At 40.0% G+C, this 23,883-nt stretch overlaps 1 protein-coding gene across 1 annotated transcript in view; it reads right to left on the reverse strand.

The window, feature by feature from the left end:
- Positions 1-23,883, reverse strand: part of CSMD1 (CUB and Sushi multiple domains 1) — a 439,588-nt gene that overhangs the window by 341,627 nt on the left and 74,078 nt on the right. Inside the window, exons 5-6 of the mRNA XM_056856290.1 lie at positions 16,001-16,104; positions 13,895-14,007 (exon numbers count right to left, since the gene is read on the reverse strand). Of these exons, the coding sequence (XP_056712268.1) occupies positions 13,895-14,007; positions 16,001-16,104 (217 nt within the window). The remainder of the gene's footprint in view (positions 1-13,894; positions 14,008-16,000; positions 16,105-23,883) is intronic.

Raw genomic sequence — 23,883 nt, forward strand, 5'->3', positions numbered from 1 at the left:
TTTCAGAATTCAATATCTCAAAAGGGTTTTATTGACTGAAATTCTACTGCATCTATTTCTTTCTTCTTAATTTTTTTTCATTTACAGTATGTGGAAGGATTACTAGCCATTATAGGTAGGAAGCATTTTGTTTTTATGGAATTAAAAAAATGCATATACACATATGATGAGTATTCATTTTTACATTCTGTTAAATGTACAATCGGCGCATAATGTTAGATTTTTGAGTCCAACATTGTAGCAGTTTTATTTCAGTACCTGCACTAAAACGAGCAACTGCTTCCTAGCTCTTTTCCTATCTCCATCAAAGATAATCCTACACGAGCTCTCAGTTATGAGGACACACAGATAATGCACAATCCCCTCACTCAATAGCAAGAACTTGAGTTTGAGTAAGAACAAGATTCTTGTTATTGTGGTATTCTCTTCCATTTTCGCAGTTAAGAGAAAAATTCAGGCTACCTCTGCTGAATTAGTAAGGTCGCCAGGTCCCTCTTTGCCACTGGCAGGAGAAGAAGAAGAGTTGGTTTTTATATGTCTACTTTGTCTACCAAAGAATCAGACCAGCTTACAATCACCTCCCCTTCCCCTCCACAGTGAGGTAGGTGGGGCTGAGAGAGCTCTAACAGAGTTGTGACTAGCCCAAGGTCACCCAGCTGGCTTCATGTGGAGGAGTGGGGAATCAAACCAGGTTCTCCAGATTAGAGTCCACCACTCCAAACCACCGCTGTTAACCACGCTGGCTGGGAGGTTTTTGGAGTGTAGCCTAAGGAGGGAAAGGTTTGGGGAGGGGAGGGACTTCAATGCCATAGAATCCAATGGCCAAAGCAGCCATTTTCTCAAGGGGAAATTATCTCTATCAGCAGGAAATCAGTTGTAATAGCAGGAGATCTCCAACTACTACCTGGATGTTGGCAATCCAATGAATTAGGGGAGGAGGTACGTTGGTACAGTGCCCTCTGTAATTGGATAGGGCCACTGTGCTTGCTTACAGAGAGCATCAATCTGAGCATAGTGCTTTCTTAAAGAACAGAAGGAAAACAGCCTACATGTTGGAGCCAATGTGGTGTTGTGTTTAGAGTGTTGGACTAGGATCTTGACCCAAGTCTGGATACCGACTGTGCCCTGGAAGTTTGCTGTGTAAACTGGTGCCAGTCACAAACTCACAGCCTGACTTGCCTCAGAGGTTTGTTTGTTTGTTTGTTTGTTTAGGATAAAGTGGAGGACAGGAGAATGATATAAAGTGCTTTGGGTCCCCACGGTTAAGAAAAATGGGATATAAATGAAGTAAATAAATAAAATGCTAGCTCTTCTGCACAGTGATGTGACTATTAGGCTCATTTCCTTGCTTGTATGAATACTGAGGATAATATGGGAAGTTTGCCCTATGCGGAAATAGAGGGCTGTGACTTGGTAATACCTAATCTATATAAATAAAAATGTAAATGTCCGTTTGTTCAAAATCTTAAATCTCCGAAAGTTCTTCACCGATTGCTTTGAAATTTTGACACAACGTTGCATTCGAATATGCGCGTGTTTTTATATACCTACATTATATAGATGTCACACCTGTGACAGGTAAAAACATGCTTTTCTTGAAAAACATTGCCATCTGTTGGACGTAAAAGCAACACACGCTATCTTCTTAGATGCACCAGGAGGAACTGGTAAAACGTTCCTAATTAGACTGATTCTGGCAGCAATGCGATCCCAAAATGACATAGCCTTAGCTCTTGTGTCGTCCGGAATAGCTGCGACATTGCTACCAGGTGGAAGAACGAATCATTCCGCTTTGAAATTGCCATTGAACATGCAATTAATTGAAACTCCCACGTGCAACATTTCCAAAGCATCCGGCATGGGAAAAGTACTGCAGAAATGCAAACTTATTATTTGGGATGAATGCACAATGGCGCACAAGAAATCACTCAAGGCTCTTGATCTATCATTGCAACATTTGCGTGGAAACATCAGACCATTTGGGAACGCATTAATATTGCTTGCAGGAGATTTCGGGCAAACATTACCTGTAATTCCTTGATCGACACCAGCGGATGAAATAAATGCTTGCCTGAAATACTCTACTTTGTGGTGACACTTAAAGACGTTAAAATTAACTACAAATATGCGTGTCCAGCTGCAAAACGCTCGATCAGCTGAGATATTCTCACATCAATTGCTGGAAATTGGAACGGAAAGGTACCGGTTGATCTGACCTCAGGATGAATTTCATTGCCTCATAACTTCAGCAATTTAGTGACGTCAAAACAAGAATTGGTTGAAAAAGTATTTCCCAATATTCAAACCAATTAGAAGAATCACGATTGGCTGAGTGAACGAGCTATTCTTGCGGCCAAGAACAAAGACGTCTACGAACTTAACAATATTATTCAGTCTCACATTCAAAGCGAGGCAGTCACATACAAGTCCGTCGACACTCTTGTGGAAGCAGATGAAGTGGTTAATTATCCAACAGAATTTTTGAATTCACTCAATCTGCCAGGGACTCCACCGCACGTACTGCAATTGAAAATCGGTGTACCAATTATCATGTTGCGAGATATCAACCAGCCAAAGCTTTGCAACGACACGCAGCTTGCAGTAAAAAAATTCATGAGCTACGTTGTAGAAGCAACAATCTTGACAGGGCCTTTCAAAGGTGAAGATGTCTTCATTCCTCGCATTCCTGTGATTCCAACGGATATGCCATTTCAGTTTAAGAGATTGCAATTCCCAATTTGATTGGAGTTGCAATCACCATCAACAAAGCTCAGAGCCAATCTTTAGAATTGTGCGGTTTAGATCTAGACACAGAGTGCTTCTCACATGGACAATTATATGTTGTGTGTTCTAGAGTCGGCAAACCACACAATCTCTATATCTGCACAGACAATGGAACAACAAAAAATATTGTATACCCACAAGCATTGTGAAATTAAACATATTAGAAACGTGCACTTTCTCTTTTCTTTCTTTTCCATTTCACCAGACTGGGCCACAGCAACACCTGGCCGGGTACCGCTAGTACCTAATAAATAGTGTGGTATAGTGGTTAAGAGCAGCGGACTGTAATCTGGAGAACCAGGTTCAATTTACAACTCCTCCACATGAAGCCTGCTGGGTGACCTTGAGCCAGTTGCGGCTGTCAGAACTCTCTCAGCCCATGCAGAGGCAGGTAATGACAAACTACCTCTGAACATCTCTTGCCTTGAAAACCCTACAGGGTTGCCATAAGTCAGTTGTGACTTGATAGCAGAAACAACAACAAATAGAAAGCAGAAGAACTGGCAGAGCCCTGTTTTTTTATAGATGCTGTTAGTGACTCTAGGGCAGTGGTTCCCAAACTTTTCGGGCCACCGCCCCCTTGGTTCTACAAATTCAACCCCAGTGCCCTCTAACCTAACCAACAACACAGTTGATGGGGCCAACCTGTAGTGTCCCCCTGCTGCCCCCTTGCCTCTTAGTGCCCCCTAGGTAATCCCACTGCCCCCCAGAGGGTGGTACTGCCCACTCTGGGAACCACTGCTCTAGGGGATGTGATCCCACTCCTTTAACAGCTTGAGGCTGTCTGACTTTTGGGTAGGGTTGCCACCGGTCGGAGGTTTTTGTGGTGGAGCCTAAAAAGGGCAGGGTTTGGGGAGGGGAGGGACTTCAATGCCATAGAGTCCAATTGCCAAAGCGGCCATTTTCTCCAGGTGAACTGATCTCTATTGGCTGGAGATCAGTTGTAATAGCAGGAGACCTGGGGATTGGCAACCCTACTTTTGGGGTTTCCCTAGGTTAAGGCTATCTCTTCAAGGCCATTTCCCCACTTCCCAGGGTCTCCTTGTAGTTCCCTCTAGATCCTTTATAAAATTGCTTCATACCTTTAAAAAGAAAGAAAATTAAAAAAACCTTTCCCTCAAAGTTCAAGTCTTTCTTTTCAAAGCTGATAAGAAAATGCCAGCCATCAACCACATGAATAATTTACATCAAGAGAACAGTTTCATTATCTACAAATACATTTCAAAATAGTCTACCTTTTCGTTCCATTCATGCTTAATTGGTTAAATAAGATGTCCTGCGCCCAGCCCGTCCCCGGGCGGCGCGGACTCGGCCCCCACCCCGCCGCTCGCCGGGAGGCCGGGGGAGCCGCGGGCCGGCGCGGACTCGGCCCCCACCCCGCCGCTCGCGGGGAAGCCGGGGGAGCCGCGGGCCGGCGCGGGCTCGGCCCCCACCCCGCCGCTCGCGGGGAAGCCGGGGGAGCCGCGAGACGGCGCAGGCTCGACCCCCACCCCACCGCTCGTGGGGAAGCCGGGGGAGCCGCGGGACGGTGCAAACTCGGCCCCATCTTGGCGCCTCCCCCCAGCCCCGAACCAGCTTACCTGGGGCCCAGGAGGGACGGGAGCCCCAAGAGCCCGGCAGAACGGGGGCAGGGCAGAGAGGGGGAGTGGAGAGCGAGGGAGGGGGAGGAAGAAGCCGGGAGGAGAGGCCGGGCAGGAAAACGACGAGGGCCTTAAGACCCAAGAGCCGGCTCGACAGGCCGGCTCTTCAAACGGCCCCCCTCTTCCCCCTGCAGGCCGAGGACCGCTCAGAGAGGCCGACGGGCGTTACCAGGCAAACCCCTCCAACAGGCGGATCCCGGAAGGAGAGGAAAAGCCCAGCCTATATGGTCTCGGGAGGGCGGGGCTAAGAGGGGAGGACGGGCTTAAAAGGGGGTTGTGGTGTGGAGGCCGAGGAGGATGGCTGGCTAGGACGGGCTAGAGAGCTGTAGCCCAAAATCCTGGCAGACTCAAAGGGGGAGGAAAACTCAGATTCCCCGGATGAGTGGTCTGAGGCCAAAGAAACACCGCAACCCCGAGTAGACACCCAAGCCCCCCCCCTCGGCTCCGCGCTTCCGAGCCCGGGGCGTGACATAAGAAAACAGCAAACGATAGCTGCTATTAATGTTTGGACAATAATATAGCAATTAGAAATCCGAAATACACTCCAAATGCCCCCCCCCCACTTTTGAATACCTTCTTGCCCATAGTTTGGCAAAACTGCTATAGTATATCACCAAATAGGGTAAGCAAGCAAGTTCAGCTCCTCAAAGGCTGCAGAAATGTAGTCTGGGTACAGAAATAACAAGATTAGTCAAAGGTAACCAACTACAAAAGGAAGTAGCAGTTAAAATATAATGTTTGTATTAAGCAGCTTTGTTAGTGAAATTTCCAGAGATACAGCAGTCTGCCCAGAGGCATTTCCACTTTTAAGCAAATGTAGATTATCCTTTTGCTTTTTCTGCTTACCTTAAGGGTGAGGTGCAGCGTTATCAGACTTTACACCTGGTAACTGGGGTTTTTTGTTCACAGTTTCTATATCAGTTTTAGCAAGCAAACACTTGCCATCAATATCACATGACAACCTTCCCTACAGGCATTTATAAACATTTCCATTTCTGAAATCCTGGGAAATAAACTAGCCAATGCAACCCCGAATCCTGGATTTTGGGGGGAGGGGGAAGGAGACAAATATATCCCATTCACACAGGTAGCATTTAAGCATACCTGGATGTCCACATTTCTGGAGGTTCTATACACCTGGAAAAAACATCTGAAAGGCATAACCACATGGTGGGGGGATGGTCTACTCCTTGGACATGTTGGTTAAAACATCCTTAAGACAGTGATGTACCTAGTTGGAATCATCACCTTGTTGTGGTACCACAAACCAATAAAAGGCTTTGTCAAAGAGGACTAATTTGTCTCCAAGTTTTGAATCTTAAAACAAACAAACAGGAGGAGGGAGAAATGCATTTATCTATCAGGTTGTTTTTTGATATTAATAATTATTCATTGAAACTTAAGATGTCACGGCAAGGAAGGCATGTTCTCTCGCTCTCATGATTATGATTCATGAAATAAGGATAACTTATTTATGGTGCGTCAAGGAAGACCGTTTTATATAGTTGTGTTTGCAAATTTGTTGTAAATCTAGGAAATGGATGTGTATAGGCATGAAAGGAAGCACATCCTGCATAGTTGTATTTTAATCCCCTTGGAGGATTTTATTCACATTAAGAAACCTTGAAACAGCCAAAAAACCCTGCTTAAACTGTATTGCCTACAAAACATTTAGTTTCTCCACACAATTTAGTTTATAGAGTCAAAACATTTTCCTTCTACTTCAATCAATGAGGAAGCCCTATGGATGAGAGACTGAAGAATATGCATCAAAGCTCTTCTTCTTGTAAGGAATCACCAGATAAAGATGCCTGAGCTAAAGTTCTAAAATGCAAGGTGTTGCCATTTTGATTCTCTTCAAAATTCTAAAATATTTGATGATGATTGGTGCACATTTTTTAAAAAAATATTATTTTATTGAATAAAACACATACAAAAAAGGGGAGACTTTGGATATAATGCCAATTCCCATGCCCATTAGGCCAATCTAGTAAAATACACTGTTTTGGGGACTATAAATTGAACAATTATGAAAAAGAAACCTGTATGTGGAGGGGATTTCCCAAGCTTTATGATATTTCATTCCCTCCAAATAAGAAATAAAAGGCATCCACTTATCCAGAAAGTGAGATTAATAGTTAATCCTACAGATTCAGATTCTAATTTGAGAGATCTTCTCCATAACCATAAAATCCCAAGTTTTAAGCTTCCACAGTCTTAAAAATGGTAGTTTATCTTTCTTCCAGTTTGCTGAAATACACAAACATGCCATCACCAATAAAGCTGAAGTAAGTTTAAACTTTGGAGTATCAATATCCTTTCTATAAGGTAGATTCAAGAATAACCATTTGGAATCTAGTTCTAACTTTACATTACAGATCTTGTGACTCACAGGAAGTACTTTGTTCCAAAACCCTTGGACGGTTGGGTATTGCCACCAACAATGATAGAAAGATCCCACCTGTTTACATTTTTTCCAACATACATTTGGAATATTTCTGCAGAAATAATGCAACTTTTGTGGGGTAAGATACCATCTTGGCCAAACTTTGAAGCATAAAATTTGGATATTTAATGCCTCTGAGGTGAATGCATATGATGTCCAGACCTCATGCCAGTCATTATCAATTAAAAGAACCCCAAGGCCTCTTTCCCAGGCATTCATGACCATTACCCTATTCTTATTAATGGTTTCATTTAACATATAGTTTTGAGATAATACCTTTATCTGCCAAATCAGGGGCAAGCATCAGTTTTTCGAATGCAGTATCCACCCTTCTGTTGACTTTAGTAAAACCTGCAGTTCCGTACCTATTTCTAAGTTGAAAATAAAAGAACCAAGGAATTCTCTTCTTTTCCCAAAAAAATGACATTTAGATAGAAGATCACAGTATCTGTAAAAACCATGATGAAGCCATTCTGAGATTATATGTGATTGCTTTCCTGGTAGAAAATTCTCCTGACCAAAAAAATGCTGCAGCAATAGAGTTCTCAGGAGCGAATACCTTACAATTTTTATCCCATATTTTAATTTTACATGTCAATTAAGGATTTTGGATATTGTCTCTGTTATGCATTGATTTAGTTTTCCATACATACCGTTTAGAATTTTTTGTTAGTTTGTTTTAATCAAAGTCTCTAAGGGACTCCATGGTTAGTTGCCATTTACATAATAAACTATGGCACAAAGTTGTGCTGCTTTACAGGAAGTCTTCAGGCAAGGGATAGCAAGGCCTCCCTCCCTTTAGCTCTCAGCAGAATATTTAAGAGTTAAGAGCGGTGGTTTGAAGTGGTGGTTTGGAGCGATGGAGTCTGACCTGGAGAACAGGGTTTGATTCCCCACTCCTCCACATGACTGGCGGAGGCTAATCTGGTGAACTAGATTTTTTTCCCCACTCCTACACACAAAGCCAGTTGGGTGACCTTGGGCAAGTCACTCTCTCAGCCTCATCTACCTCATAGGATGTCTGTTGTGGGGAGGGGAAGGGAAGGTGATTGTAAGCCGGTTTGGGTCTCCCTTGAGTGGTAGAGAAAGTTGGCATATAAAAACCAACTCTTCTTTATTTTTATTTTTTATAAATTTTATTGGTTTTTTAGAACTATAAATTCTTCATAATTTTAACAACAATGTAAAAATAATATCACAATCTCAATTACATTAATTGTTGTCTTGATTACCATTAAACATAAAAAATAAATCGACTTCCCCATCACCTCCATCTACCTCTTAATGAAGTGTTATTATCCTTCGTTAACATATTCTGATCCTAGTATTAATCTCATTCTAAAGTTTCATGTTATATAAAATTTTACATTCTGGATCAGAATAAAAAGTAACCTTCCATTTTTCCCAGATCTTATACATTATCACAATGGTTCCTTCAATTCTCCCCTTTTCCCTAGTTTCTCCAACTCCACCAGTTCTAACATTTAAATGATTTAATCCCTTTATTCTGAAACCTTTGTCCCTTTCCATTTGGCTGCATAAGATTGCAGCCAGTATAACATAAATTTAATCATACTAAACAACATCCTCTCCAATATTTTAGGGATATTTCCTGTTTAATCGATCTTATTTCAGTGTAAATCATATCCCAAATCCATATCACAAGTCCACCCCTTATAAAAAAAGGAGAAAAAACCAATATCCTTAGTACATTCCAACATTTTCCTTAAAGTAATAATCACATATTCCAGTATACTTTTATATCAATTGATAGTCTATATAAGGAGGACTTGTTTACATAATCCCAAAATGATGTCTAAATCTTAATTCCACTACATCGTTAATAGCCATGCCACCCATCCACACTGTCAAAGCCTTCCAATCCAGCAATCATATTTAAACCAGTCCTTTAACCATGGTCTAATACTTCCTTCTGCAACTGAAATAAGTCAGTCAGGTATGGGAACAGGATTTCTTTATTCTCTCTCATTTCCTCAGACAGGGTGCGTATCCAAAAATAATTCTTTCTGGGCTTCATCTCCATCATGGCTTCAATCTGTGTTCCTTGACCTGCTCTCTTCTTCCTTATATCCACACGTCCTTCCATGACTTTTTTAGATGAAAAGTCCATTTCTTGTATGTCTGATCTCTTTGTCACCAGCTGTTTACCTTCTTGGACTTCTGTCTTCTTCTTTGTATCCTTGTATTCTTCCATGACTTTTTGGACAGAAGAATCCATTACTTGTATGTCTGTATTTGTGGCCATCATTTGAATTTTCATGACTTTTATGTCTTCTGTAACCAGATCCAACTTCTGATTACATACCTGTGATGATTGGTCAAGAGTCATCATCATTGAAATCAGTTGAGCCATCTGTGTTGATATCTGTTTTACTTGTTTAATTGTCGCCTCAGAATGTTTAGCAAGCATGTCCTGTACTTTTTTTTCCATGGTTAAATTCTGTAAAGTTTCCTTTAATTTCATAAGGGCAGGGCTATGAATTTAGCCAGATCAGGGAGAGGTTCCAGACATTTACATATGTAACTTAGTTAAAAAATTGATGGTCATCTAGCAGGAGTCCATTACATGTAGTTGATAGAGAATATTTCATTGACCAGCTTAATACCTTTTCCGGGTTGAAGAAGTGAGTATTTAAGCTTAAAATAACTTTTTAAAGTTGAAAATACCAACGAGTTTTACCAGATGCTCTAGATCAGCAGAACCAGGAAGTATTCCAGGAGTTGCCTCATCGCGGACCTTCTATCGTCTCTTCTCTATGGTTGTTACCTTCAGGAATGGTTTTGGTGTAACACGAGTAAGACGAATTTCCGGTCCTACGACCTTCTTCCTGTTGATTTGCTTGTAGAACATTAGAGAGGGATATTGAATGAAGCACAGAGTCTTCCGGTCAAGAAATCCTCTTTGTTGTAAAACGTGGCTGGAGGACCTTTTTTACCCCAAGCAAATTCTCAAAGGTTTCTCCCTCACCTTCCTTTAAGAACGCGTCGGATTGGCAGATCTTACGTCAATCATTCAAGCTCGTTGTTTTAGTTTAAGTTGATCAGTTTGATAAGGCTCCTGCTGCTTTGTCTGATGGATCTCATGCAGCAAAATCATCCAGTTCAATTAAGGGAGGGAAACGGTTACCAGGAATGTTTTCTTCAACCCCCTGTTATTCGATAACGCCAGTGAAAAGCGAAGGATTCTTATCTACTCACTTGGGCGTCTGGAGGTGAGGTTTTAATCTTGATGTAGTCCTTGTGATGTTTATAAGGTGCTGGAGGGTAGATTCTAAAGCCGAAGTTGCGCGCTGGCGATTTCAATCCCTTTGTGCCCACGGGATCAAACGTCAAACTCCGGGGGACTTAATAAAGCTTCCTCGGAGTATTCAGGAGATCAAACCGCATATATGGCTGCAGGGAATTCCTGCTTCTCAGCCCACTTGCAAGGGCTGGATTGGGGTGCGGTAAAACACCCCAAATTACACGCAAACTTGGATTCTCCCCAGGAGCCCCTGGGAGGACGTGGCAATCAGCCCAGCGTCAGCACCGGAAGTCAAAACCAACTCTTCTTCATTACCCCAAAAGAAGTTGACAATAACTCTTTGCCATTAGTTTATTACTCTTTCAGGTATAAAAATTGGAAGCAATTGAAACAGAAATAAAAATATTGGGATTTTTTTTTAATGTAAGATTGATTTTGTCTTACCATGAGAAGTATCTTTCCTTACTGTATAAGATCTTTTTCAAGTTTGATAAGCAGGTGAGTGTAGTTTGACGTTAAGAACTGAGAATGATCAAGGGATATTTTGACTCCAAGTATCCTACAATACGTTGCTTGACAATTAATACTGAAGTGGTGAGAAATATAGTGCAGCTGGGATTTATTGTGATTAATGGGGATTAGGCTAGTTTTTAAAAAAATGCTTTACTCTCAAACCAGATATTTAACCAAACTCTTGTAAGAGATTTTGTAAATGAAATAGGGAGACATCTAAATTTGTAAGATATAAGGTAATGTCATCTGCATACAGGTCAATCTTAAACTCTTTGGGAGTTAGTTTGTGTGAATCTTGCTTAGGAATTACAACACTAATAGACTGCTTCCATGAAGCTGGGAGAACACTTGTGTACAAAGAGAAATTAAAAAGATTTGTAAGAGGTTTTATTAAATTTGGCAAACATCTTTTGTAAAATTATCCTGTGAAGTCATCTATTCCAGGGTTGGTTTGTTTTTTTAAAAATTGATCTACCCATAGCTTTTTCCACCTTTTTTTTAATCGATTTAACATTTTGGCATGCTTTTTTTTTGCAAGGATTATGAAAATGTTTCCCAGAGAAGCATTTACAGCACATTCTTGACTTATGCGGACGAAAGTCCTCAGGAGGCCAGGAAGGGGCTGCGCCGGCATTGGGGACCCCCACGCTGGCGTCTGGGCTACTTCCATGGGTTGTTCCCGGGGCTTGCCAGGGAAAGAAGCTCCCTGTCCCCTTTCAGCCTGGCACACCGGTGGCGAGAACAGCAGTGAGCAGCCTTGCTGTTCTCTATGGGGCGAAAAACCCCATTTAAAATCTAAAAAGCCTTTAAAAGGCTTTTTTTCGAGTTTTCAGCACCCAGGAAACAGGTTAGGAGGCGCCACAATTTAAAAAAAATGTATTTCCACATTCTAAACTGGCTCCTTTCTATGATGTTTTTAATCTTGCTAGTGAAAGGGCATGATCTGACCATGTGATGGGACCTATCTCTGCTGCCCCTAATAAGGAAAGTAGTGAGTGGGAAATCAGAATCATGTCAGTTCTGCTGTGGCAGTTATGCCTGCCTGAGAATATTCTTTTAAAGACAGATTAATAAATCTCCAAGCATCTATTACATTAAAATCTTGCAAAATTGTACAGAATTTATGCACATCTACAGAGCAAGCTTTTCTAGATGTTGTGCTATGTTTAAGATTAGATTTATCCAGATCTAGGTTACTAATTTTGTTAAAATCTCCACCAATAATTAAATGTCCCATTGTGAAGTCTTCCAACTTAGATACACTTTCTGTTAGGAAGTATATCTGGTTAACATTAGGTGCATATAGTGCACAAAGAGTATAATCAATCCCTTCTCTGGTACCTCTAAAAAGATAAGCATTACCAAGGAGTCAGCCTGGGTTTTGGTTACAATGAAGTTAGCAGCCTTCAATATTATAATTGAGACACAGGCTGTTACCGCACTAGGTATTCCCAGCGATGTAGCAAGAGTTTGGAAATGTTATAAAAAAACATTGCTTTAAAAGGGTTTTTGGATGCCACGGCTAAAAAATGGTTGGAAGATGTCTTCACAGCTAAAGGGGCCAAACAAAGTGCGAACAGTATTTTTTATAACAGTTTCAAACTCTTAATACATCATGGAAATACATAGAAAGTGCGAATAGTATTTTTTATAACATTTCAAAACTCTTAATACATCGCTGGGAATACCTAAATTCAAATTCAAATTCAAAAACCTTTATTGGCATAACAAATCATACAAGGTATTCCAGAATTTGACTGGGAATACCTAATGTGGTAACACCCACAGTTGGTGCATTTGTTAAGGTTTTTTTTTCACACAGGTGCCACTTGATTTCCATAATGTAAGGCCAATTCACACAACTCTAGTTACATGGCTAGACACTTCTCCTTTGTTTTAACCCCAGATTACACCACACTTAGCAAACTATTTGTCTGAGCACTTCAAGGACAATATCTGAGGACCCTTGACATAACTGATTATTAATTGCAAATGTTGAGATAATTCCAGAACTGAGTAATATTAACTAACACCAAAGCCTCTGAGCTGCAGAAATATAGCTTGCTGGAACCAGTTTTTGCAGCAGAATCCAACAGCTACACAGTTTGTTCAGATGATATCTATTCAATTACATGGCAAAACAAAAAAGACTACATCACGGGGGGGGGGGGGGGGGACAAAACCTGGATGTCACAATCCCTTAGGAAAATATGTTTTAAAAGTTGGAATAGACTGCATTTCTGGGCATTGCAGAATTTGCGTCCACTAATAAAAAGAACAAGCCTGAAGTTTTCTAATATGGATCTTTGTATGATCACCATCAAAAAGAATTGTATGATCAATTAATTACATAAGGACAAATGTTATTGAAAAATACAAAAGTTATTAGATGGATGTTTGAATTCCAGACATTTGTAAGCATTTATCTGCATAATTTATGAACCCAAACATCAGACAATGTAAAATGAATTCCATATTTGATATCAAGCATAAGCAGCAGCCAATTTTCAGAACGTTCCTATCCTGAAAGATACACAGGTTTGAAAATTGTCAATCTGCACCTGTAAGAAACTCCATCTCAGTTCATGTGAGGGCATTACCGCACTTTATATTCCCAGCAATGTATTAAGAGTTTGAAAATGTTGTAAAAAACATCGCTTTAAAAGGGTTTTTGGATAACACGTCTTATAAATGGTTGGAAGACGTCTTCACAGCTAAAGGGGCCAAAGTGCGAACAGTATTTTTTATAACGTTTTGAAACTCTTAATACATCGGTGGGAATATATAGAAAGTGTGAACAGTATTTTTTATTGGTTCTTGTAGGTTATCCGGGCTGTGTAACCGTGGTCTTGGAATTTTCTTTCCTGACGTTTCGCCAGCAACTGTGGCAGGCATCTTCAGAGTAGTAACACTGAAGGACAGTGTTACTACTCTGAAGATGCCTGCCACAGTTGCTGGCGAAACGTCAGGAAAGAAAATTCCAAGACCACGGTTACACAGCCCGGATAACCTACAAGAACCAATGAACTCTGACCGTGAAAGCCTTCGACAGTATGTTTTATGTTTTCAAACTCTTAATACATCGCTGGGAATACAAGTGCGGTAACAGCCTGCGTCTCATGAAAAGCAGTATGACGCAACACTAACTTTGTGTGTGTTTGTCCATGCATTTTGTTATGAGTATACCAAACTTGGAAGCATATTCTCCAGAGGGGCCTTATGTATCAATTCACATCTAAGATATACCTTGATAAACAGCTTTGAATCCCGGTGAGCCAATACTGTCGTCAGACTGCAAATGTAGCCACATCTGGTTGCTCATGCTCACAATAAGGTCAGGAACACTAGAGCCAGTCAGCCTGTGGACAGGAGAAGGGGACAGTAAAATCCTTTACAAATGGCATCCTGTCATGCCTGGATTACAGTCTCGCAACTTCTACTCACTGAGTTACAGAGTGACTCAGCGTTGTTGTTTTCCCTCCAGTGAGAATTTTTGAAATGAAGTGCCACACATTCCAAACTTGAACAAAACCCTTAAGGAAGAATCAAACCTGGGATAACAGCAACAGAAACTCACTTCTGACAATGACATTTATATCAGAGGCATGAGCTGAAGAGTCTATTACCTCTGACAAGATCATGAGTCCATATGCAAATTAGGTTATATAGGATAGTCAGCAAGGATGTAAGTAGAGGTAGCAGCTATTGGATTTTGACACAGAAAGTCGGGTCATGCTGTCATCTCAAGTGAGGAATGAAAGGAAACTAATTCCTCCTCCAGCACAGCTTTTCAATGCAATGAACAATACCAGCAATGGAACTGGTGACAGTTTACTATCTCGTAACATTTTTGGATCAAGGACTCAATTGTTCAGGATATTTTTATAAAGGGAGTATGATTGCCGTTTCAATACCTGAGAAAAAAATAGGCAATTTTATTGCATTGTTTATTGCATGTCTCATACTGTTTATATTGAAAGGTTTTTAAAAAATTGTAATCCACCTTGAGGCTCAACAAGAAAGGCAGACTATAAAGTAAGTAAGTGACTATTGTTCCCTTGATCTGCAAAAAAGATAGAGACCATCTTTGTATGCCTTAAATGTCATTACACATGACATAGAGGCACTTCAGTGTTGAAGGCAGCTGGAAGTCAGTAGCTGTTCTTTGGAATGGGAGGTGCAAACAGCCCCACCAGTTTATATCCCAGCCCTGAAGCTCATTGAGTGGCTTTCATAGTGACACTGTGCTTCACCTTAACCTATCTCAAATACAATATTGTAACTTCACAGATAAATATAATGTATTTTGAAAAATAAAAAATACAATTGAAATGCTGAATAATAATTACAGTTGACACTCACATGATATATTCAGGTGAACACATGTGAAAATGCTTTCGTGTGAACTAGCCACTAATATGGAGGAAACGGTGGGATAGGCAGTCAGTATCTGAGGGGGGACCAGCTTTCAAAGGACTTGCAAGTAGGCTATACTTCATCTCTGAGGCTGGTAGTATAATCCAAAATTAGGGACCATTTTGTTCCATCCTTCTCTCTCCTTGTCTGTTTGCTGTTCTGAGAAGAGAGCCTGAGCAAATGGCCTGAACATAGAATCAAGTAAAGAGATGCTTTCCATCTTCTGGGTTAAGATTCTCTTCTCCACGGAGTTGAACAGATACTTACACCAACTCCAAGCCAATTCTTATCACAGCTTGTGGAGCAAATTGGCTGAAAGTTGTATCCAGATTTTAGTAATCTCTCTCCATGATTTAAAAGACCTTGGGCCATCAGCAGTTTTTTCTTTAATCTTGAGCTGCTTGCAAAAATTGGATTTTAGAAGCACCATGACAAGAGCCTGTACAGTATGTTCACCTTTATACCTAGGTTTAATGCTACCACAATTTTGTCCAACATACTTTGACTTCCTGATAGTCCCACATTATAGACAGTTGTTTATGTTGAATGCCATTCTGTCAGGGAAGCTATTGGGTTATTTAAATAGGGTGCCATACTCTGAGCGAGTGTGTCAGTGTGGTACTGGTCAAATAGACACACTTCAACATTCTGTATTCAACTGTGGCCTGCTTAATGTGGCAAGAGATAGATCTCTTTTTTCTTTTAATCTTAGTATGACACTGTTCAGAGCTGATTTGGCTGTATGAGCAGTATCATTAAAGTAAAGAGATGTTTTCCATCAACCTTCCCCAAGTCCACTAAACTTATTACTCATCTATAACCTAGAAATTCTTTAGCCAGAAAGACAGACAAATGTTTTTCAAGGTATCTGATCTCAAATAGTAAAAAGGAAGCAAGAGAGGAAATGCAGAGAGGAATAGTAAATCATGTACTTACACATACAACACTGTTCTGGTATCTCCCACTTTTCCTGCATCTCCTATTGTAAGTGTGTCATACCCTCTTTCCAGCTCAAATTCTTCAAAGGCAAGCTTTATGACCTAACATAATTAGAAAAGAATAAATTTATTACTGAGTGTGTTTCACAGCATAGAATATATCTGGTCACTAATCACTACAGTATTTATTTGACAAATGAAGGTGATGATGTCCCCCCACCATGGTGTGTGTGTGTGTGTTAAGTGCCGTCAAGTTGCTTCCAACTCATGGCAACCCTATGAATCAATATCCTCCAAAAGGTGCTATCTTTGACAGCCTTGCTCAGATCTTGCAAACTGAGGGCTATGGCTTCCTTTATTGAGTCCATCCATCTCTTGTACCACCTTGTACCATCTCCATGGTACAGAGATGGAAAAGTACATACAGAGAAAAACATTCACCTTGGGAAAAAGAGTTTTGTTGCAGATTAAGGGTTTCCAAATTGTCTAAGTACCCAAACATATCATCTCAAACAAAATCATGCAAAGAGTAAGAGGATGATATTTACTATTACATCAGAAGCAAAATATAAAAGACATATTGTACACGTATTGTTTACAGAAAATTACTATGAACATTGATAAAACAGAAAGAACAAAAGCAAACTATGCTGTCTTGGATCCAGAGATCACCCACTGTGAGAGAAGGCTCCTTCCTGTCATAAGCTTTGGGGGGTGGGGCAGGAGCCAAACGTGACATAAGTGCCTCTTGCAATGGCATTTTTGCCCCCACTTTTCTCCTGCTGGCCTCAAAGCAAGGATTTAAAAAAATAAAAATGACCGAGTAATGCTACTATAATTAGATTGTTTTAGTGAAATCTGTGCATGTTAAACCATTACTTTCAGAGGTGGTGGGGAATAAGTCAAAATAAAGGAGCAATCCATTCAACATTGCCACAACCAAGGACTCCAGGTGTATAAGTTCAGCATCATGACCATAAGCATGACTAAAAAACAAAGAAAGGCATGTCAACCAAACAACCCTCACACTCATCATATAATCCACTGATGCTAAACCCATGCAGCCAGTTTAGCATAGCATCTGATATACAATAAAATCTTCATTCCTTAGTATTTATTAATGTTATAGATGACTTAGCTTACCATGGAGAAGTTTGGTCATTTATATGGATTCATTCATCCCACCCCATCCATTCATTGACCAAAAAGAAGAAAGGAAACTGGGCAATGAATGACCAAATGGGACACATGATCAGACAAACAATAACAACTGGTTAGAGCAAGCTTTCAACAGTGAAAGTGCTTGTGATATAGCAGCCAACTGCAATCATGCTATTACTGATAATCTTTGAAAATATAGAAACCCTCTCTCCCTTTCACTGAATTCCAAAGAAAGATGTAACTCCTAACAGTAAGCTTTACCTATTGTCAGATCATGTAAACATCATGAATTGATCACATAGTTTTTTTTTAAAAAAGCATGGGAAAAATCAATCCAAGGTTTTTTTTTTATTTGTTTTTTTTAAAGTGATGCCATTAAAAAAGAGAGACCAATTTCTGGTTGGTTATTCACTCTGCTCTGGTGATTCATGGTTCATGAATGTGATATGTTTTAGGAATTGAGTTAAAATGTGCCCAGAGCCATCCATTCCCCTTTGTACACAAAACAAATATTTCAGTGGGAAGGAAGGGAACAAAAAAACAAACAAAAAAAAAACAGATTATTTGAATGAAACTCAAACATTTCCATCAATACCAAATTGTTAGCAGGCACAAAAATAAAAGAAATAATTATATAACCAAATCATATTCAGATCTAACCATATGCCACAGTGCAGTGATCAATTGTATTTGAGGATTTTGTAGTCTGTTTCTAAACCATCTTTTCCCGGAGACTTAATTATTGCATCAGTAGCCAGTAAGCTTAAAGGAAATATCAAGAAAGTTGAATAATACATGTGTATACTCCTCTTGTCCCTAGGTAAGGAAAATGATTAATGGGCAAAATAATTTCTAATGCAAGTGAATTCTGAAAAAAACAATATGAAAACTAGGTAGAGAGATAAAATTCAACTGTTGCCTCTGAGTAATAGACATTTTCATATAAAGAAAACAATTTTAAGTAACAACCAGGAAAATGCTATAGGGCATAATCACATTTAGATCATTCATGCTGGTTATGAATAATATTTAAAGATTAATAACACAGGATTTCTTGAATCCTGCAGGGCAACTAGAGACAGTTCAGGACTTTAACAGCTCAACCTTAAGATCCTGCTACACTGATGCCCCAATGATGCTGGGAAAATGCTTAAGAGGGAAACAAGAATTTGTAGTTTGAGTCTATTTTGGTTTTAACAGACAAGATGAAAATAAAAAATTGAAATTTAAGTTCATACAAGAACCACTTTATCACAGGATATTTTAATTTGGATGACTGCAAAAAGTTAAAAAGAAAGAACAATCCAATTACTCTTACATTGTATGCCTCCAAATAAATATCTCACCACTGCCAGGCATGATTGTGGGTAATACTTGTCTCTTTGTAATTCATGTTTATCTCAAGGTACGCATCAAGAAATCTGGTTTAGGGCAATTTTAGACTCTTTTTCAACTGCTGTAGAAGTTCTGCATCACATAAGGCCTTCAGATAATAATGAACCTCCTTAACTATTTGGGGTTGCTCAGGAAACCAAGAGAGGAATTTTTAAGAGTCATCAAAAAAAAAAAAAAAAAACCCTGAAGTAACTTGTAGGTTATCCGGGCTGTGTAACCGTGGTCTTGGAATTTTCTTTCCTGACGTTTCGCCAGCAACTGTGGCAGGCATCTTCAGAGTAGTAACACTGAAGGACAGTGTCTCTCAGTGTCAAGGGTGTAGGAAGATAACCTACAAGAACCAATGAACTCTGACCGTGAAAGCCTTCGACAATATCCTGAAGTAACTGTTTATGTAAAAGTGGCCTAATTTTTTAACGAAAGTTTAGCTAGCCGCCTGTGAAGGAAAAGGGGTTAATCTGCAGCAGTAGCTGACAGACCAAGAGTGGGCAGAGCCAAAAAGCTGACACTCTGAGATCTGAGAGGGAGAAAGCATTGAGAGTTTGGTAACCACTCTAGGAGGAGGCTGTGAAAGATTGAGAGCCAAGTAACGAGTCTGAGAAGAAGCAGTGAAAGATTCTAAGCTGGTGAACCTGTGTGACAGGCAGCAGTGAACAACTCTGTGAACCTAAGGGTTCTGTATAGCCTATGCTAGTAGAACATACAACCTGTGGAGTGACAGGGTTGAGAATTGGGTGAAAGAGGGCCCTTTTTCATGTCACAAAGGGGAATTAGTCTCTAGGATAGAGCTATTCCAATTGCAGCATGGTGTGGAGGATTACTGCCACTGGTGTAGGGTAGTCAGTGAGAACTGGAAAAGGGAATTTGTTAATTCCCCATACTTCTGTATTGTTCTCTGGGAATAAGAGATTCAAAGTCTCTTCATTCCTGTTAGCTAGGCTGGGAACAGAGTCTGTGAAACTGAATCTGCGTGAGTTTTGAGGAACAGAACTAAGCTTGTAAACTAGGAACTGAAGGAACTTAACTTGAGAAAACATCTAAGCTAAAGACATCTTGAGTAACATCTAAACTAAGTTATCAATCTTCTGTACATATATGTGATTTTGTGTTTTCCCTCCAATTAAGCCTTTTCCTCAAAAATCTATCCTGTAAATACTGTTTCATAAATTTCCCTGTTCTGTTTGTTAACAAGAAGCCTCTTGTGTCAAAATTCTCTCTGAGGTAAAATCTGGTGTGAGACTGGAAGAGGAGCAAAGTAATCTTCTCACAATACACTCAGGCTAACGCTTTCCCTCAGCATACACAGCCAGGCTGAGAGGGTGGGTACAAAAGAGGGTAAAAAGGGGGTGCATCATACCACCCTTATTCATTTTCCATATATTTTAATAAGCAAAAACAAATTAGACAGTATTGAGGAAATCATATTTTTATGTTTTATGTAGCAGCAGGTTGTAATTTCATTTAAGAGTAGTTCAGTGTTTTACTGGACATGCAGTGCAATCTTAAGCATGCTTACTCAGAAGTAAATCCTAGTTAACTCAATGTGTCTTACTCCCTTGTCAGTTGGTTTAGGATTGCAGTGTTAACAGTGCCACCCAAAGTAGAGTTACACCCTTAGAAATCCACTAAATTAAAGCGTTTAGAAGGATGTAACTCTGGTTAGGATGGCATTGCAAATAGTTCAAACACTAAGAAAAGATGGAATGTTCAAAGCAGCAGCTCTTCTCAAAATGCAGACTGTGATCTGCCTAAATGCTTTTTCCCTCCAGAAAACGGTGCTGAATCAAGTGGAGTTAGATTTCTGAGGATGTTTGATGGCACACAGATTTATTCTTATTTTCTAAATTTTGCTGACTGTAGCCTGTCTCGTGTCCTTGATTTTCTGTTTTTGAGGTTTTAATCTTCATATTAAAGCAAATAAAAAGTGACATTGTAAATCCATTTTCCATAAATGTAATGGGATACAATTTATATTTAACTATATTAAAGCAATTATTAATTCAACCATCATATTTAAAATAATTTTTAGTAGAGCAGCACAATAATTTCCATAAGAACACAAAGGAATCAACTCAATTGGTTACAGTTTATTGCCATTCCATTTCAGCTAGGCTGGATTTTCATGTTTGGGGAGAGAGAGAAAATGAACAATTCTAATAAGAGCCCAGTCCTTTCAGTCATACAACATTTCCTTTAGGCCAATTTTGGTTAAAAAAGTAAGAAGACATACAATGAAGATATGCTGTGTAAATCAATATATCTAATTCTCAATGTGGCCAAATCTTTGGATACTTAAATGCAAAGACTGCAGCCATGAACAGATAAGAAAAATCTTTCGACAGACCTGAAAAACACCCAGGTTTGCAGAAAAATCGGAAATCTAAAGAAAAATATATATATTGGGGGTTAATTTCCCCAAAATAACAGAAGCAACAACTATAATTTTAAGAAACAAATGCCCTCAGCAGCCATTGCTAGGCAACCACACAGCATTGCTAGCCTTCAAACCTTGGTTTCTGTCAGTAAAAGAGAAAGGAGGGGGCAGGTTCCTTTCCAGGGCTGTTTTGGGTTTTGAAGGAGGGCTTAGAGGGGCCAGGCCCACCAGCAACCACCAAACAACTTGCATGACTTGCATGACTTACCCAGGCACAGCTGCTTGCTACTCTTCAACAGCAGCCATATCACAAACACCAGTGTTGTGTAGTGGTTAAAGTTTCATACTAGGATCTGGAAATTCCCACTCTGCCATGGAAGCTCTATCAGTGACCTTAGTCAGCCTAACTTACTTCACAGGAGTCAAAAAGGGCAAGAGTCCAGTAGCACCTTAAAGACTAACAAAAATATTTTCTGGTAGGGTATGAGCTCATACCCTACCAGAAAATATTTTTGTTAGTCTTTAAGGTGCTACTGGACTCTTGCCCTTTTTGACTACTACAAACAGACTAACACGGCTACCCACTATGAATTTACTTCACAGGGTTGTTGTGAGGATAAAATGGAGGAAAGAAGAATGAGGTAAACTGTTTTGGATTCTAATGTGGAGAAAGATGGGTTATAAACAAATTAATAAAAATAGCTGAAGATGTGGGCAGATAAAAGTTAAGTTGGTTGATGGGTGGGAAGAAGAGAAGGAAGTAGGGAAAGGTGAAAATATGAGGGTTGCCAGGCGGAGGGAAATAGGACATAGTGTGGGGAAGGAAAAAATTAGATGTTTCACAAGATTTTGCAGGTTCACCGCTACACAACTGGGCCAGGCCTGGGCCAGTGGACAGCACCATGGAATTCGCCATGGTTTTCAGATAGAGGCTACAGTGGGCAAGAAAGAGGGAAAGCTGAAGACACGGGGACAAATAAAGGTAAATTGCCTGATAGGTGAAGAGAGAAGAAAGCAGGAAAAAGGGAGAGGCTATAGGGGCTTTAAGGAAAGTGAAAAAGGAAATCATGGAGGAGGAAAAACGAGATGTTCCCACAAGTCCTTCTGGATCCCCCGTTTGTCTTCTATAACATGGAAGCTCTGATTCCTTCCTAACTAAATTTGTGTTCTGAGGGATCTCGCTGGTACTACCTTTAGGTTGTGGAAATTAGTACTTCTGAGCTACATGAGAAGAACCCATGCTAAGGCTGCTCCCACAGCACCACCACTCACCTGAAAATGGGGGTGGGCATTGGTATGGGAAGTATCCAAAATGTTATGGGATCCATAACATCATGCAACCGAGAACGTCTGCCAAAGAACCACAGGAGAAGCATGCTCTTCAATGGTTGCTACGACCCACAAGTAACATCACAAAGGATCCTCAAAGGATCGGCAAGAAGAGAGAAAAGCCTTAACCAGAATTCATCATTAATATAGGATGTTGCATTTTCCACCCACCTATACCTCCTATTTTATGCCTGTGTTTGTGTGTAAAGTGCCGTCAAGTCATAGCTGGCTTATATCAAGGGGCTTTTAATGAGAAGCAGAGGTGGTTTGCCCGTGCCTTCCTCTGCAGAGCCTACCTTGGAGGTCTCCCTTCGAAGTACTGACCCTGCTTAGCTTCCAAGATCTGACGAGATTGGGCTATACTATGCCTCCTTCCCTCCCATTTTACATCTTCTTAGCTTCATTAATAGTACTTCTTTTGATCTTCATTACAAACATGTTTTGATGCAGAATGCATATTCCAGTGTATTGTTCTCATAAATGCATAGTGTTTTGCCTAATATATGCAGCATCCGACCATGTAACAGTATGCTAGAACATGACATAGGCTAATATTGGGACATAATGCAAAGTCCAGTCCATTTGCATTGGTAAACAGTTGAGTTCCTGTCAACTCACTTAGATGCCATGTGCAATGAATATGCAATAATGTTGTTCTGCATTAAAATATAAAGACAGTCACAGAATTGAGTGGCTGTGGTTTTCCCCCTGCAGTAGTATGGGGCTTTTAAAGAAGAATTTGCATTTTATAAATTACAATTGGAAACCCACAAGGACTTGCAGGAGGCAACTCATTTCCTCTCCCCCACAATTTCCTCTTTCTCATTTTTTGATAGCCCCCACAGCCTCTCCCCTTTTCCTGCTTCGTGGGTTTCTGATGTGCTCAAAAAGATTCAGAAACCCCTTCCACAGCCACTGAGGCAATGGAATAAAGGAGTACAATGGAAGTGCCAACTGGGGCAAACCCATTTTGTGGGGAAACTGGCTACAATCTATTAACATGACATCCCCTGCTGGGCACATATCTGCTGTCTCTCTCCCCTGGTTGCCTCTTCCAACATCACCCCTCCTCAGTTATCTAGTTAAACTATTCAGAGAAACACCATAACTGTTAGATAAGAAGGCCACTCCCAATTCTTGAAAATGCACTTTGTTCTGATTCAGAGCATTTGCAGTATTTGCAAGCAAATGTAGTTCAGATTGGGTATTGATCATTTAAATATGTTAACTTCAAAAGTGAACATGTTTAAACGTGCAAAAAGCTAATGCTTTGATGGTTGTGTTTGCATATTTCATTCCTCCAAATTCAGATTAAAAGTTAGCATGGTGGTTTTTTTTTTTTTTTACGATAAAATCCCCCAGACAAAACATAGAATAAAGAAAAAGGGAGCAATAAGCTCAGTACAAAGAATATCTGTTATATTCATTCCAAATTATAAATTCAACTTCAAAAATTAGAGTGTTCTGTTAGTGGTGAACAGAATTAAAAACATCCTTTGAAATTTTGAGGGGAGTGGTGAAGCAGTCTGAATAAAAATAATGAAATAGAACTAAAAGCAGGGAAGGAGAAAAGACTGTATATAGTATGTTCTAAAGCTTAACATGATAGAAAATAATTTTTC

This window comes from Euleptes europaea, chromosome 10 (assembly GCF_029931775.1).
Source record: "Euleptes europaea isolate rEulEur1 chromosome 10, rEulEur1.hap1, whole genome shotgun sequence".
Lineage (NCBI taxonomy): Eukaryota > Metazoa > Chordata > Lepidosauria > Squamata > Sphaerodactylidae > Euleptes > Euleptes europaea.